Here is a 15084-nt window from a genome sequence, read left to right on the forward strand (position 1 = left end):
ACAACCAAAACTGCTAAATTGAGACCCAGTTTGCATGTGACTAAAATTAACTTTTAACCCTCAAACGAGGCCTTTGAAGAAGTGAGGACCAGCCTAAGCTCTGCAGAAATATCTCCAACCTCAAGATCTAAAAACAAGTGCTCGCAAAGATAGCTCAGGAACACACACACACACACACACACACACACACGTGAAAAAAGGTATATTTACATCCTGAACAAACATATAAACAGTTTAAATGCATGTAGCCACACATGTACAGAACACAGTGCACTATCATGACTTCACTGAATTAGAGATGCAATCGGCTGTAGGACGACCTTCTTGCTCAAACAGAAGTCATCAGCACAGATTTCAGTGTGTGTCAGACTCAAACTGCGCTCTGTGTTTGTGCTTAGAGTCGTTTTGATGTTAACAAGCTGTGCCACTGTTTTGTGAAACCACTGTCACCAAAGCAACACATTATATCCCCACTGCTGGTGACTTTTCTCCGTGTGTTTCTATGCGTACAATTCCTCTCTATTTGGGAATACTATATATATATGCTGTATATATGTGTTTATTTTTGTGCATGTGGCAGCGCATGCGTTACTTGTGTACAGTATGAAAGTGTGACTTGCACCATAATTGTCCCTTTTCAGTCCAATCTTCAGTTAAGCTATGCTCGCAGGCGTCTCCCTGATGTGGTCGAGCCTGCGTGTTTAAAAGTAACACCGAGCCATGAATTTTACTGCGGCTGAGTGGCATTAACACTGAATAGAGATTATGAAAGCCATCGTGACAGACGGGAAACAAAGACACAGATGATGACTTGACCTCCATCAGGTTTAAAAAAAATCAGTTTGGGATAAAAAAAAAAACAAAGACAAGAGGAGAAAAAGGTGAGAAAGACAAAAAAAAGTGAGGTAGACGTTCAGACGGAATGACAGAACATATACTAAGAGAATAAAGCGGAGTCGGATTGAGATTAAGCCAAATTGAAAATACGAGAACTAAAATACAGATGAAACTGAGGCTCCTGTATTGCGCGGCATCCAAAGAGGATTTTCCTTCATGAAGTGAAAATAAGTGTCCTTCAGCCGGTTGCAGGGAAAATATTTCACTGACTATTGTCTCCTTTATCAATGTCTCTGCTCCTCTCCTCTTTGCTTTCATCGCTATTTTTGGGAAAGAAATTCTCCTACTCATTTGTTAATTTATTCCTCGTAGCATTACCTTATCTGTATTGAGGGAGATTTACACCAAGGAACACAGAATATTGAATGTTTGCATAGCCTGCGCGAGAATCTGTCTTCAACAGAGGGGTCACTGTCTTGGTTGCAGTGGCAATAAACAACAAATCACATTAACCAGACCTTTATTTTCCAAATTCCCTTGTTTTTTTTACCAAATGTGATTTTTTGATTGCGATTTGTGCAATTTACTAAGGTAGTTGGGGAGCATTTTACGCTTCTCAGTGGTCCCAATATTGATGCAGAGGCCGCCATTGTCATGCAATTATGTGCGACATTGTGCTCGAAAAGTTTGGGCAGACTTTGCAAATTTGGTAAAACGGAGAGAACACAGAGCGACTTGTATTGTGTAAAGATGTAGCTGCGAGTTGACGCGTTAGCACTCGCCACCGCATGAAACACTTGGAAATACAACAGTGTCTTTGAGGCGGCGCGACACGCTTGGCGTCCTCGGTTGCATGGAATTTGCTGTTAAATGTGTAGCTGTTAAGCCGAGATGCTTGGGAAGCGCGTCGCTTTTAGAAAACCTCTACTCTTGCAACAGAAGTCAGTCTAAACAAGGGAACAGTTGATGTCACGGGTGACACGTGAGCAGGGTCATTAAGTTCTTCCCTTGACCTCTTGTTTGTGTCTTTATTTGCCTCGTTGCCTCATGTGTAACCGGCCTTTAGTGTAACCGAGTGTGTGTGTGATTGCTCTCATGATGATTGCCTGGTATCCTAGAGAGCACTTCTGTAATAGAGGAGAGTTCACCATCCATTAGCATCACTATGACAGAAAGTCAAAACAGCGGTAAACGATCGCACAGGAGGATGAATGTTCCACAACCCCCAACCACCACCACCACCACCAAATTTTCCAAAACCTGTACACTCTTGTAAACTCATGTAGACAATATATGGCATATACAGAGACGGTGTCATTCTTTTGAACACTTTCCATATTTACATCTTTTGATTTTATAGCATTCATATGTGACACACGATCTTTTGCACCGCAACTGTTTCGCTTCACTCCGGCAACGTTTCTCGTCGTAAATTAGTTCTTCGCCGTAATTTCAATACCAGAAATATGCCACCATCCAGCAGTTGGATGTTTGTCTCTATAGCAACCCCAGTTGTTGCTATAGAAATATAGTTCTCTCCAAAGTGACATTGTTGCTTAAACCATTTTGTCAGATCTGTGACCACACAGATATTAAAAGACGCTTGTGTGTGAGTGTGTGTGAGTGTGTGCGCGTGGTAGTGTATTGTAAACACAGTGTGTACTTGTGTTCGGCTGGAGTTCACCAGAACTCCCACTTCATTTGTATCACTTTGCTTTCAGTCTCTTTCCTTTTCTGTCTCCGTTGGTTTATGAGGCAGATTCGTAAAGCTTTAGTAGGAGCATAAATTTCCCCCCTCGATACCGAGTTATTTTCAAGTTGCAGACATTTTTACAATAAATGTTGGTCTAACTCGTGTTAGGGCCGCAGGATTATGGATCAAATAAGAGTCATTACTTTTTTTCTTTCTTTTTTTTTGCTTAGAATTGAGATCAGAATTTTTATTTAATATAAAAAGATTTATCGCACCCCATTTCTCTGAAAAAAAAATATGATGGACCAAGTGATCATGTATGTGATTAGCTTATTAAAGCAGCTTCATGAATCTGAGACGGGTACATAAGAATATAATCAACATGAGACACACACAACCTCTGAATAATTATTTTTCTGTGTGAGAGACATTGATGGATGTTAGTTTATAAAAATAAATAAATGCTGCTTCTTCTCACCGCCAATTATCGGGCTTTCTTTTGCATTTCTTTTGTCGTATCTTGATAGAACTTTCATTTTCCTGTGTCTGGCACACACAGTGTGTGTGTGTGTTTTCCTCATCGTCGGTTTCTGCTTCTTTGAGTCATGGGGTGTAAAGCCGCTTTGCCATTTGAAGAGGGAGACGGTGGGAGCGCTTGTTTGGACGTGACTGGTGTCCCTCATGAAACTGCGGCAGAAAACGTTTGCATTTTGGTTTCAGCTCTGACCCTTGTTTCATGTTTTTCCTGCTTTGTTTGTCATTGTTTTATTCGCACCTTGTTTTCCTATCAAGCGAGATTACAATTACTGTAAACAAGGGAGTACTGAAGGCTATTTTTGAATGGTTTGATGCCTTGCCCCCCTCCCTCCCTCCCGCCTCCGCTGGCCGACACTGTCATGGAGAGCAGAGGAAAAGGAAGAAGGCAATTAGGATTTCTTGCGTAACTGGGAGATTTCAGAGAGCGAAATTGAGCATACCTATCTCCGAGTGGAGAGCAAGAAAGGAGGAATGAGAGAGTGAAGAGGTACAAGAGCGTTGTGGAAAATAACAGGAGATTAGCACAGGAAATGAACACACTCGGAAACGAAGCGTTCTGTGCAGAGCAGCAGAGGATGAAAGGCAAAAGGATGGAGGGATGGAGAGATAAGGATGCAGTGGCTGATAAAGTGAGAGCAAAAGTGAAAAGAGGAAATGTCTCGGTGTCAGAGACGGATAGACCGAGACAGAACAAAGAGAGGAAACAGTTTACTCGCTGTTTCTTTATTGTTGTCCCCAGATACAGGAAAAAGATGCCAAAGGTCAAGAAAATGGAAAACCTAGACAGATGCTAATATGTGCACAATGGGGACAAAGAATAGAAGAAGGCCACAACTAAAAGTGTTGGACTGCTGAGTGTTGTGCTAGTACTGTGTCGGTTCTGCGTCGGCACCGAGCAAGGATGGATGAACACACGGGATGGACGGGCCATACTCTGTGAAAGTATGGCCCGTCCCACAGAGTTGGGAGAGGTCATGCCATAGTAATTGCAACCAGTAAAGTCTGATCATTAATCCCAAAACAACACATAATCACATTATAATTTTCTTAAACGTCAATTTAACAAGGGTTCAGTGTGTATCCCTATGGTCATTACACTTTAAGATGTAACACACAAGTTCTATGAATGTTTATCTTGAGATTAGCAAACTGTTTTTGTAGTTTTCTGGCTGTTTAAAAACTCTCTTTTAATATGCCTCCCTTATTGTGAGTGAGTCACCCACCTCATATATACCTTTTTACACTCTGTGTGCCTAACAGCCAGACTACAGGGTTCGCTGATTCACTGGTCTGGGCTGAGCTGTGGTGGGGAGCTGTCTGTGCCTCTTGTGTGTGCATGTTGTATGGTATATTAATTCCCCCGAACACCTGCTGTTTGCATTCTTGTCTTATCCACTTCTTGCAAACACACACACACACACACACACGCACGCACGCATACCTTATCATCAGCCCATAATGGAAACAAACAGTAGTTAAGGCTTTTTGTGCAAAAGCCTCTTGTTCTTTGGTTTTCTAGCCGGCAGCTGGTCAGTTAAATTTAAAGCTAACTTAAGCTTTACTGCTGGGTGGAGTGGATCTCCAAGCTCCAGCCCACCAGATGCGTAAAAGCGCCCACGCCCCACTTACTTTACATTGTTCAAACAGCGGCCCTAATTTTGCATTGTATCTTCCCAGTCTTCAATCAGGCATGTTGATTTTGTTGGCTCTAAATGTTTAATCATCATAGGAATATCGTGATTATATACTGTACATTTGAAGTTTGAACTTCTTTGTAGTTTCTCTACGCTGTCTTCAAGTGCAGTAACTTTCATATGAACTTCTCTCTTTGAGACGGATGCCTGATTACGCCTGTCCTCATTCCAATGCACAATCACACCACATTCAATATGTTTAAAGTCAATACACTGCACCTGATTCTGATGCTCTGTATTTCAACGAACGCCTCCTTTTCTTTAATGCTGAGGAGACAAAGCACTGAGGTGCTGTCGTCTATACTTTACTCATCCTACAAAGAAACAAGCCGGTGTGTTACCAGCTACCATATAAGACTATTGTTTTATATGTTGTCAGCGAGTTATACATAATATAACTTCATGACTTACTCTATGGCTGTGATATGGATACATGTTACCTTTTTTACTTAAAGACAACATGAAAATGATCGACTTCTGCTTGTAATTCAACTCCACATCGCACTTCTTTCTCCCCTGGCAGCGCCTTTGGCTGTCTTAAGATGCGATGCCGTGATTTTCGACAGGATGATGTCATTGCGCTCTCCACCTGGCCCTGTATCCTCGCTGTTTGTTTGACCACAGAGCTGTTCCCCTGGTGAGCGCACAAGTTTCCACTGCGAACAAGAGAGAGATGGAGATAAGGATGGAGAGATTAGGGTAGGAAAAAATACGGACCGACCATAAAAGAGTGAGAGATCGAGATAAAAGGGGAGAGATTACACAAAGAGAGAAAAACGGAGGAAGGCAAAGAAAAACAGTTTAGTCAACTGTGAAACAGCGAAAGATAAGACATGAGAGATTGAGAGAAGGGTAGACACTGTAAAAGAAGGGAGATTAGAAAGGAAAAAGTCGAGAGGAAGGCTGGGAACACAGGTTGAGGCAGGCTTTGAAGGACAGATTGACATTAAAGATCAGTGACAAGGGAAAGGACAGATGTGAGATAGATTAAAGGAGAGAGGGGAAAAAAAAAAGGAAAACTAAGAGGTTGTTGCCAAATGTGAAAAGATAAGGAGTGACATATAACAGAGGGAGGAGAGGATGGATAGAGGTCGAGTGATGGGGAGCAGAAATTTCCAGATTGGATACTGCCTCAGAGTCACTCAAAATGGAAAGTATACATGACATTACATATCAACAAGAGGGAGGAAAAAAAAAAATCAAAATCAGTTTCTTCCCAGTAAAAGTGCCTCTCTCCCAAAGATGAAACATGATAAATCAATGCAGCACTGAGTTTTTCATCACATCCAAGAGGAGACTCATCAAGCTGCCTCTCTTTCCAAAGCAGCTAGCAATCGCCTGTGACAACAACTAGCAGCATCCAGTTTGGATGATGGCGGAGCGGCTCGCTGTCAAATAAGTATCTGGCAACGCAATGTCGATGAAAATCATAGCCATGAATTTCATTTCAGATTTTTTTTTCCCGTTTTCTTCATCCTTTTGCTTTAGTGTCCAAATGTTTGGCTCCGTGTTCGGTTCGGAGGTTCACAGCAGAACGTTTCAAGGCTGATATTTGATCGGCAAAAATAATCATTCAAAATGTTTTGCTTATGTTTCAGTCATTTCATGTTTCAGTCATTTATGCTTTCCTTGGGTCGTTGACAGAAAAGTAAAATAATTACTAAAATAATTTCATTTGTCCTCTTGGCTGTAAATCCAAATGGAATAGTAAAATAAGGGGAGTAAATTACTTGAATGACTATATATCAGTGATTGTTCCACACACCGTCAGGTGCACTGCACATCCACAGCTCGTGCGGCAGTCACAGTGTTTCACAGTCTCCCTCTCTGCCATTTTCATTGCAGTTTACCATCACACTATGCACAAACACAGAGTCCTCCCCCCCTCTAAAAGAGAACGACATCTCAGCTAAACCAAAAGCAGTAATGTAGAAGCAGGTGCATTTACTCACGAGCGAGCGGGTAAACCGTTGATAAAGTGTGCTGATATCGTTCATATGATAACTATGGCTACAGTGCACCATCCAGCCATATTTTAGACATGCCTAAAAATCCCAAACAGAGGAGCGGAGAGAAACTCTGCAGCTGTAATTTCATTCACATGTCCTTAGCCGCTATTTTCTAATATATATATATTGTTTGAAGAGGAGAAGCTCTGCAATTGCTTTGCAGGGAGACTTTTAGGGAAGCGACGTCTCTGCCCTCCCTGCGTCAGGCAGGGGTATGTCTCCTATTAGAGGTCCTTAAGCTTGGGGAAGCCTTTTGAAACCTAATATGGTCTTAAATCAGATTTATAAATGTTTAGGTGTATTATGAAAAACACACATGCAGGCTGCGTCGGCAGGAGCAGACTCTGTTTATGCGCACATGTGAGAGTGTGTGTGAAATAAGAGAGAAAATTGTTTGTCTGTGTTCTCTTGTGTGTGTGTGTGTGTGTGAGAGAGAAAGAGAGTTTTTTTTTCCCCCCTTGCTCTAATTCCTCCAGTGCGACAGCGTTTCAATAAACATCATCGCCCGAATAAAAAAGAAACCAGTCCATACACACTCATGCGGTCAGTTCGTATTGCAGTGTGTATACGTTGTGAGCTCGTAGTTAAAACAGATTGAATGACAGCCAGGAAACACTGTAAGCTTTTGAACTATGGCGATGGAAAAGAGAAAAGATAATTTCATAGCACCTAATTATTTTTCATGTTGGAAAATGAGCTGAATCAGGGCAGCATTAAAAGCTGTGTGCACACAAACTCTCGTGTTGCCTGTGCAGTAGGAGCAGAGTGTTGGTGTGTTTTGGTTTGTGATTGTTTGTGTTTATGTGTGTGTGGGCTCGATGGCTGCAGGGCTTCACCGTGCTTTGTGCAACTGCAACATTTGTTCCTTTGACTTGGTGGAAGCACAGAATCGCACACTGCACAGAACACACACACACAGCGGGTGCTCACAATCCTCATTTGCTTATTATTATTATTCGTGTCATAAAAATACTGTGTGCTGTCCCATGTTGTTGAAATCAACTTGATTTCTAATCTCTGTGTTTCCTCCTGTAGGGATTTGAACAGAAACAACATCACCAGAATCACTAAAGTGGACTTCTCTGGCCTCAAGAACCTACGGATTCTGTAAGTTTGTTTGTTTCTTTCATTGCTTCACATGTTTTCTTTGTCAGTTGTGTGTTTTCAGTCATACAAATCATATAAAAACATTTGTTCTGACTATTTTTTCCACAAAAGTATATATAATCTCACCTTGGTGTAAACAACTGAAGTGTAGCAACTCAAAAAAAAAAACCTTCCAAAAATGTGGTGGTTTTAAACAAAAGCTCTGGTATAAGGAACGCAGGAATCCAACATTTTTGTGTTCTTAAACAAGCAAGTCACCAAATCCTAACCAGAACGTACTCACAGAGGTAAGAAATTAGAGGACGCTCTTACGAGTTGGTTAGGTATGAGCTTGAATCCACTGGGTTTTCCTGGTCTATTCTTCTCCCTCGTTCTCCTTGTCGTGTCTTGGTATTTGCTGCTTTATGAGGAGTCCCATTAACAGAAAAGCTTCCATGCTGGAGTAATTAGACAAATGCTATATTTACCTAATAGCCCTGTGCGACGCTATAGGGGAAAATACGTCTCTATAAAATACAGTTTCTCAACCTAATGAGGGGAATTTCGGGGGCAGAGGGGAATTTACGTGTCTTATCCAAGGAGTCCGTGTCGTAATTGCTGAATATTTACAAGGTAACATAATAGCGATATCGTGCGCTGACATGGCAGCAACAAGTAGAAAAAGACTCCCATTTGTTAAACAAGCAACACAACAAGATGTGTAAAAGTGTTACCAAGAAATTGTGACTCACCGTGGACCGTGTGTTGGAGGAAAAGATGATAATGCAACTGTTTACTGTTGACTCGCAGTGATAGATGTGCTGAATAATTTCCCAAGTTTTTGCAACAGTGGGAAACCCAGAGACTTTGAAGTCGAGTATTGATGCTCAAAGGACAGGTTCACTATTTCAGATTACCTTCTACTGCTCATGTTGGCCACAGAGCAGGATGTGCACTGGAATAAAAATGATCTAACATACTATATGCTTAGAATTTGCCTACAATGTAAGTTTGACAGTGCAACACAGGTGACACAGGTGTCAGTGAACATCTCAACTGGAACATATTCTCGGTCTTATGTTTTTTTTGCCTGTTTTCACTGTTTCCAAAAAAAAGACGCCCTCCATTCAGTCGTATGCTTAAGTCATTACTTATCTTACTCCAACATGTCTTACTCATCGCGTCTAAACGGCTGTGCTCTGTAGAGTGTGACTCCTCGTGTCCTCTCTGCTGTCCCGATGACTTCAAGGGCTCTTCTGACTCAAGTGGCTCAAATGTGTGTGTGTGTGTGTGTGTGAGAGAGAGAGGGAGAGAGAGAGAGAGAGGGAGAGAGAGAGGCCTGTAATAACTATAATCACTGTTGGCTGCATGCAGCTTCCCTCCTCACTCTGTTTTAACCAGACCGGGCAGATAAAAATACACTTGCATCACAAACTACACCGAGTACTGGACGTAGGTTTGTGCATGTGTGTGTTTTTACATTTTGTTTGACTCTGACTGTACTTAAAGGGACCACGGTGAGTTTAGGAGTTCATGTTCAGTGAGTCTGTTTTATCACTGTGTGTGTGTGTGTATTTGAGCTTGACAAAGAGAAAGAGAAGTGAGTGAGACCTCTATTTAAGTGCATCCTGTGTACTTGAGACAAGGATGCGTGTTTGTGTGTAAGTGAGAGAGTGTGTTTGTTTGGGGAGGGCCAGCAGCTTGTTTCATGTGGTCGGTGATAAACTGCTGTGACATTTCCCCACTCCAAATCTGTTAAAGAAATGGGAAGGAGATGGCTTGGGAAAGAGAGCAGAAAGTGCAGTTTCAACCACACGCGCACACACACACACACACACACACACACACACACAGGTTTGCAGAGCTGTCCTTTTAAGGACTCTCATTGACTTCCATTCATTTGGACAGCGAAGCCTTATCCCCAACCATAACCATATCCAGTTACCTTAACCTAACCCTAATTCAAACCTTGGCCCTAAACTTAACCAGTTTCTCAGAGAACAGGTTCCACCTCATCAGGACCAGGTTTTGGTCCCCCTGAGGACGACTCATACAAGAACAAACACACACACACACGCAACAAGTGATGAAACAAAAGCAGTGTAGCCTTGACTCTGTTACTTTATTGTACCTCCCCCTCTATCTTTATATCACTCTGCCTCTCCCTCTCTCTCGCTCTCTCTCACACACACACACACACACACACACACTCACAAACACGTACACAAGCGCACACATGCAAACTGGAAAAGTTCCCCATTTCGTTGAATGATTATAGCATTCTCTAGCTGCAGAACAATGCGTACACTGCGAAGACATGATGCGTGACAACCCCTCGGAAACCCCTACAACAACACGATTCAATCCACTGCTGAGTGATCTGGTTATGCATCAACACCTCTGGAACTAAAGGTTAAAACACAATGATCAGTTATTTAACTTTCAGATGTAGTGACGCTGTTATCTGGTTAAATATTAATGCGTAACACACACACACACACACACAAAAAAAGCACCATCCAGTCGGGCAATGTGTGCGTTCTTAGTCTAAACTGTGCACTGTAATCGCGCACGCAGCTCGTCTCTGTAAGGACACAGCACTTACTGTACCATAATATCCTTGGCAGCGCGTCCTCGCAAGATTTCTTCCAGACTGTGGAGAAATTGAGTAATTCCAAACAAATTTAGACGTAGGTGAAAACTCTTGCTTGATATTAAACATTTGGCTGGGGGGAGAATTAATGCGGTTTCGCTCGTTTTGCGTAAACAAGTGAAGCTAATATTCCCTGAAGTGTTCCCTCGTTTCCTTCAGTGGGAGAGGAGCTCGCCGTTTGCCACAAGGTAGCATGACATCATTGTGCTTTTTTTTTTTTATAATGGTTGCTAAGACTCTCTAATATGGCTGAATGAACGTTAGGAGACACACCAGGCCCCACACACATGAATGCAGTATATCTTCCTTCTTCCCTCCGCCTCTGTTGATGAATAATGACTGAATAATACGGACTAATATAACAAAAAGTACCTCATCTGAACAATATTCCCATATTTACTTTCAGCACCATGTGGCTTGTGATCCCTTGCCATTTTAAAGCTTTCTTCAGTAAATCAGCATGCTGGTTGATCCCTCGTTTGGAGGAATGAACCCAATAGTTACTCAAAGTTATGTCTCGATTTGGGCTTTTATTCTCTCAGCATGAAGAAAAGGCCTAAGCTGCGTGGAATAAACATGCCGCGTTAATGCCGGCCGGACTGTAAATTATGACTGATGGGCTGAAGTCACGACTGTGCACATGTTATGTGGTTATTACAGTATGTGTGTGTGTTTGGATAAGCTCGCTACCAGCGCACTACTGCGTCTGTGTATGAACTAAATCAAGCACGCCGGATAAACAAAGCTGATTTGATTCTTCTTAAAAAAATGTCACTAAATCATTTTACAACTCCACAAAATACTTTTTTTTAAGTGTAAACCAAATGGAAAATGTTAGGCAAAGAAAGTTTTATAACTCTACATCTCAAAATATTTAATTTTAGATAATACGATATTGCATTTGTCATCTGATTCGGGATATAATTGAATACAAGTCAAGGTTAAGTTCAGTATTCACAGAGGAGTAGTTATTGAACATGACCACATGACACTGTCAAAACATTAATATCTCTGTATCCAATGGAAAGAATGGCAACTTTATACATATTTCCACTTAAACTGCAGCCTAATTGTTTCATTGACATTGTTTCAAATTACAATATCAATTTTGCTGTAAACCGCTCGTCTTGCCCACTACATCGTATTCTGTATGCGTGTATTTGTGTATGAATTCACGACGGACCATGAACTCACAGTTATGACAGTTACCTGTCTAGACACAGAACGTTTAAAGGAAGGCCGTGCCAAAACGATTTCAAGTCAATATGGCAAGCCAGACTGCGTCTCCTTTCCTCTTATTTGGCCCCGTTTAGATTTTTTTTTATCGTTTTTTTATCTCTCACTCAATCTGTTCTGTCATCCTTGGTTTCTTTATTTTGCTGCTCGCTCTCTCTCTCTCTCTCTCTACCTCCTCCACTCACATCAGCCTCTCTAACGTCCTCAGACAGGACGTATAAACACGCATATCTGTGTCGATGTTCTCGTTTTGCTGTCCCATCTGGAAAACCTTAGATTGCCCCAAAAAACATTACAGCACCAGCAGAGAGCTGAGAGGTAAATGGAGGAATGTGAGGTACTCCGGGATCATCCCCGGAAAGGCAGAAGAGAAATGGAGACGATGTCCATTGGAGGATGGGAAGAGGAATAGGTGGTTGATTGTTTGTTTTGGCCCTGGGCGAGATTGTGACATTTGTGAAACGCTCCGTGTCTGAAACTTCTGCTTCACGCCAGATTCATTTGTCCGTCTCACTGATTGCTTGTTTATACAAGGTTTCTCTTTTTTCTTCTTAAAAAGGTGCGAGTGTCTCTCTCGATGTTTGAAATGTCTAATTCTGGCAGGCAGCTGGTTTTGCTGTTTGCACTGGCCAGAAAATGAGATTTATCTGGTGTTTCTTCCTCTGGTGTGAACTCGCGGGTCAGCGAGCGGAGCCGACTGGAGATAGATATTGCCAACCACCTGGTCGTCTCTCAGTGTTGTATTTAAGGCGCAGCGTTTTTGAAGAATGACCTCCTGTCTCCTGTATGTAAAGTTAATGATATTTTCATTGCCTCCGTTGGCGCTGTCTGGTTCCTCTACCTTGTCTTGACTGGCATTTCCCCAAGACTGCTAGTGTTTCTGTTAAGTGAATTCTGGATTTATTTTAAAAAGGTTAGTAACTACATCTGTGGTTCCCCCTTTCTGTCTCTTTATGTTCATCGCTGTAGTCATCTGGAGGACAACCAAATCAGTGTCGTCGAGCGCGGAGCCTTCCAAGACCTCAGGCTGCTGGAGCGGCTGTAAGTAAACCGTCTCACACAACTGTCTGTCTGTCTGTGTGTGTCTGTGTGTGTGTGTGTGTGTGTGTGTGAGAAACAGAGAACCATCAGCTGTACACAAAGTCAAAGTTTAACAAAGTGTGCACACCTGCAAAGACACATTGACACACGTGCAGATTTTTTTTTTACTTTTGCCAGACACTCACGCAACTTTGACTTCTTGCTGCTGTCCGTCAATTTTTTTGTAAAGCGCAGTGTCTTCCTGGACGACGGCCGAGTGCGTCCACTTCACACACTACCTCAGAATCTCCCATAGATATTGCCTCGTCCCGTTAGCGTGAGTGTGTGTCCGTCAGTTTACACCGAGACACGAGTCAATAGAATCGAGGTGTGAGGGCGCAACACACACCTGCATGTTTATGAGTCAGTGGGGGAATGATTAGGGCCGAGGGACTGACATCCTGTTGTCTCAGGGATGGAACAACATGAGTTGTGTCTAATAAGCTGACCGATGATGAACGAGAGGAACCTTCTCAGAACCAGAAGCCTCAAAAGTTGCGATTAGATCAGTTTTTAAAATGTCGGTCACTCATATGTGCTGTATATTATTGTCTATTTTCCTCAAATTCATTGCAGAAAACCTGAAACTAAAGATTCAGACCATTAACTCCTCACGAGAATGTTTACTGACGTAGAAAGCCAAGTGAGTCGAGAGCTCATTTTCCCAAAGGTTTCCCTCCCAACTGAGTTCTTTGTCTTTGTCTAAAGTCAACAGGAGAAACTCTAAGAAATAGTGACACTAATGCAGTTTATTAGGGGGCAAGAACAGGAGTGTAGTAGCCAGCCTCCATCTAGCTTTATAAATGAATGTAGTCCAACTATAAAACAAGAGGGAGCCTGCATGCCTGTCTGTTCTTCACTACAGTTCTGGGACGGTTGTGATGGGTTTTTTTCTTTGATTTTATAGAGGTTTTTATAGGCAGCCTTCAGGTGATTGAATGCACCTTCTGGCTGCCATATTGGAGGTCTTCAACTGATGAGAGCAGCATTTCCTGACATGACTTGGCCAGTGTAGCTGTGTTGAACTGACATTGCTGCTTTAGGACTTCCCCCGTGATGTATCTGTCATTTAATGTCTTTTGATTAGCTGTCTCGCCAGAGGAGGGTTTGCAGCAGTGACTGTAAAGCACATGTTGCTGCTTTTTGACTCAAATCTAGACACAGTAGAGCAGGAGAGGCATACACAGCGAGACAAAAACGATGGCAAACCTCCCCGACACTGGATTGAGAAATGGTTGAGTGGCAGCAACATGTGTATCTAGACTTTAAATGGAGATCACACATCGGATAGTGAGAGCGCGAGGTGATGGGGCTGCTTTCATGTTAAAAGGCTCCTTAAATCCCTGTGTCAGGGAGGGTCAGAGGTTGAGGTAGGGGAGGGAGGGAGAGTTCAGGGGGCAAAATAGTTGTGCGGAAGAGATAGCACTCGTTTTTAAAAGTAGCTTTGTGCAGTTCGGACATATTTGCAGTATTAAACATCACACGGTCAAATGAGAGTCGCTTTTGAAGAATCCTGACATTTTAACTTTACTGATAGTTAAATGCTTTTTTTAAAAAAATGTGTTACTGACATAATCTCTGATGTTGTGCCTTATCAGGGTGAAAGGTGAGGGGTGAGAGGTCCCGGTGCTGAGTCTGTGTGATTTATGCAGTCACAATGTGAAAAACATGGCGCTTATGTCAGGGATGAATTATAAAGTTGTGTATTTGGGCATTTTCACCTCATTTTTCTTGTGGAAGACTCAGAGGTGGCCTGAAAAACCAATATCTTGATTGGCTTAATCTTTTACGTTGTGTATTGTGTTAGCTGATTGATATTTTCCAAAGACAACACAGGTTTTCTCAGAGTTTTCTTTTTCTAAACCATTTTTCCTGGACTTAATTGTGATAATAACCTTTACTCATTAAATTCAGAAACTCCTTAGATTTGTGGGTTGGTAATATTTCAAAGGTTCCATGCCAAAAAAACAACATTTATGGTGAGTAAACGTCCTAAAATGACTCCTGAATTGTAATAGAAGGCAGTCATGAACTTTACTTTTTGGACGGCAACTTTTTCCTCCATCGGTGCACGCAGGAGTCATGGTCTTATTATCATTATCACAGCGGTTAAAAGGTTGCTGTCTGTGTCTTCTCCAACACAGACTGTTTTTTGTGACCCCCTTGACCTTCCCACCCTCCTTTTCTTTTCTTTTTCCTCTGCACGCCTCGTCTCTCAGCCAAATGCCGTGGTAGCTTGATAACACTTTCACTCCCTTT

General features: G+C 42.1%; 1 protein-coding gene across 1 annotated transcript in view; it reads left to right on the top strand.

The window, feature by feature from the left end:
* The window catches only part of slit3 (slit homolog 3 (Drosophila)), a 229941-nt gene that overhangs the window by 7692 nt on the left and 207165 nt on the right, over nucleotides 1-15084 (top strand). Inside the window, exons 2-3 of the mRNA XM_044040094.1 lie at nucleotides 7806-7877; nucleotides 12715-12786. Coding sequence (XP_043896029.1) covers nucleotides 7806-7877; nucleotides 12715-12786 — 144 coding nt within the window. The remainder of the gene's footprint in view (nucleotides 1-7805; nucleotides 7878-12714; nucleotides 12787-15084) is intronic.

Source organism: Solea senegalensis, linkage group LG12, assembly GCF_019176455.1.
Source record: "Solea senegalensis isolate Sse05_10M linkage group LG12, IFAPA_SoseM_1, whole genome shotgun sequence".
Taxonomy (NCBI): domain Eukaryota; kingdom Metazoa; phylum Chordata; class Actinopteri; order Pleuronectiformes; family Soleidae; genus Solea; species Solea senegalensis.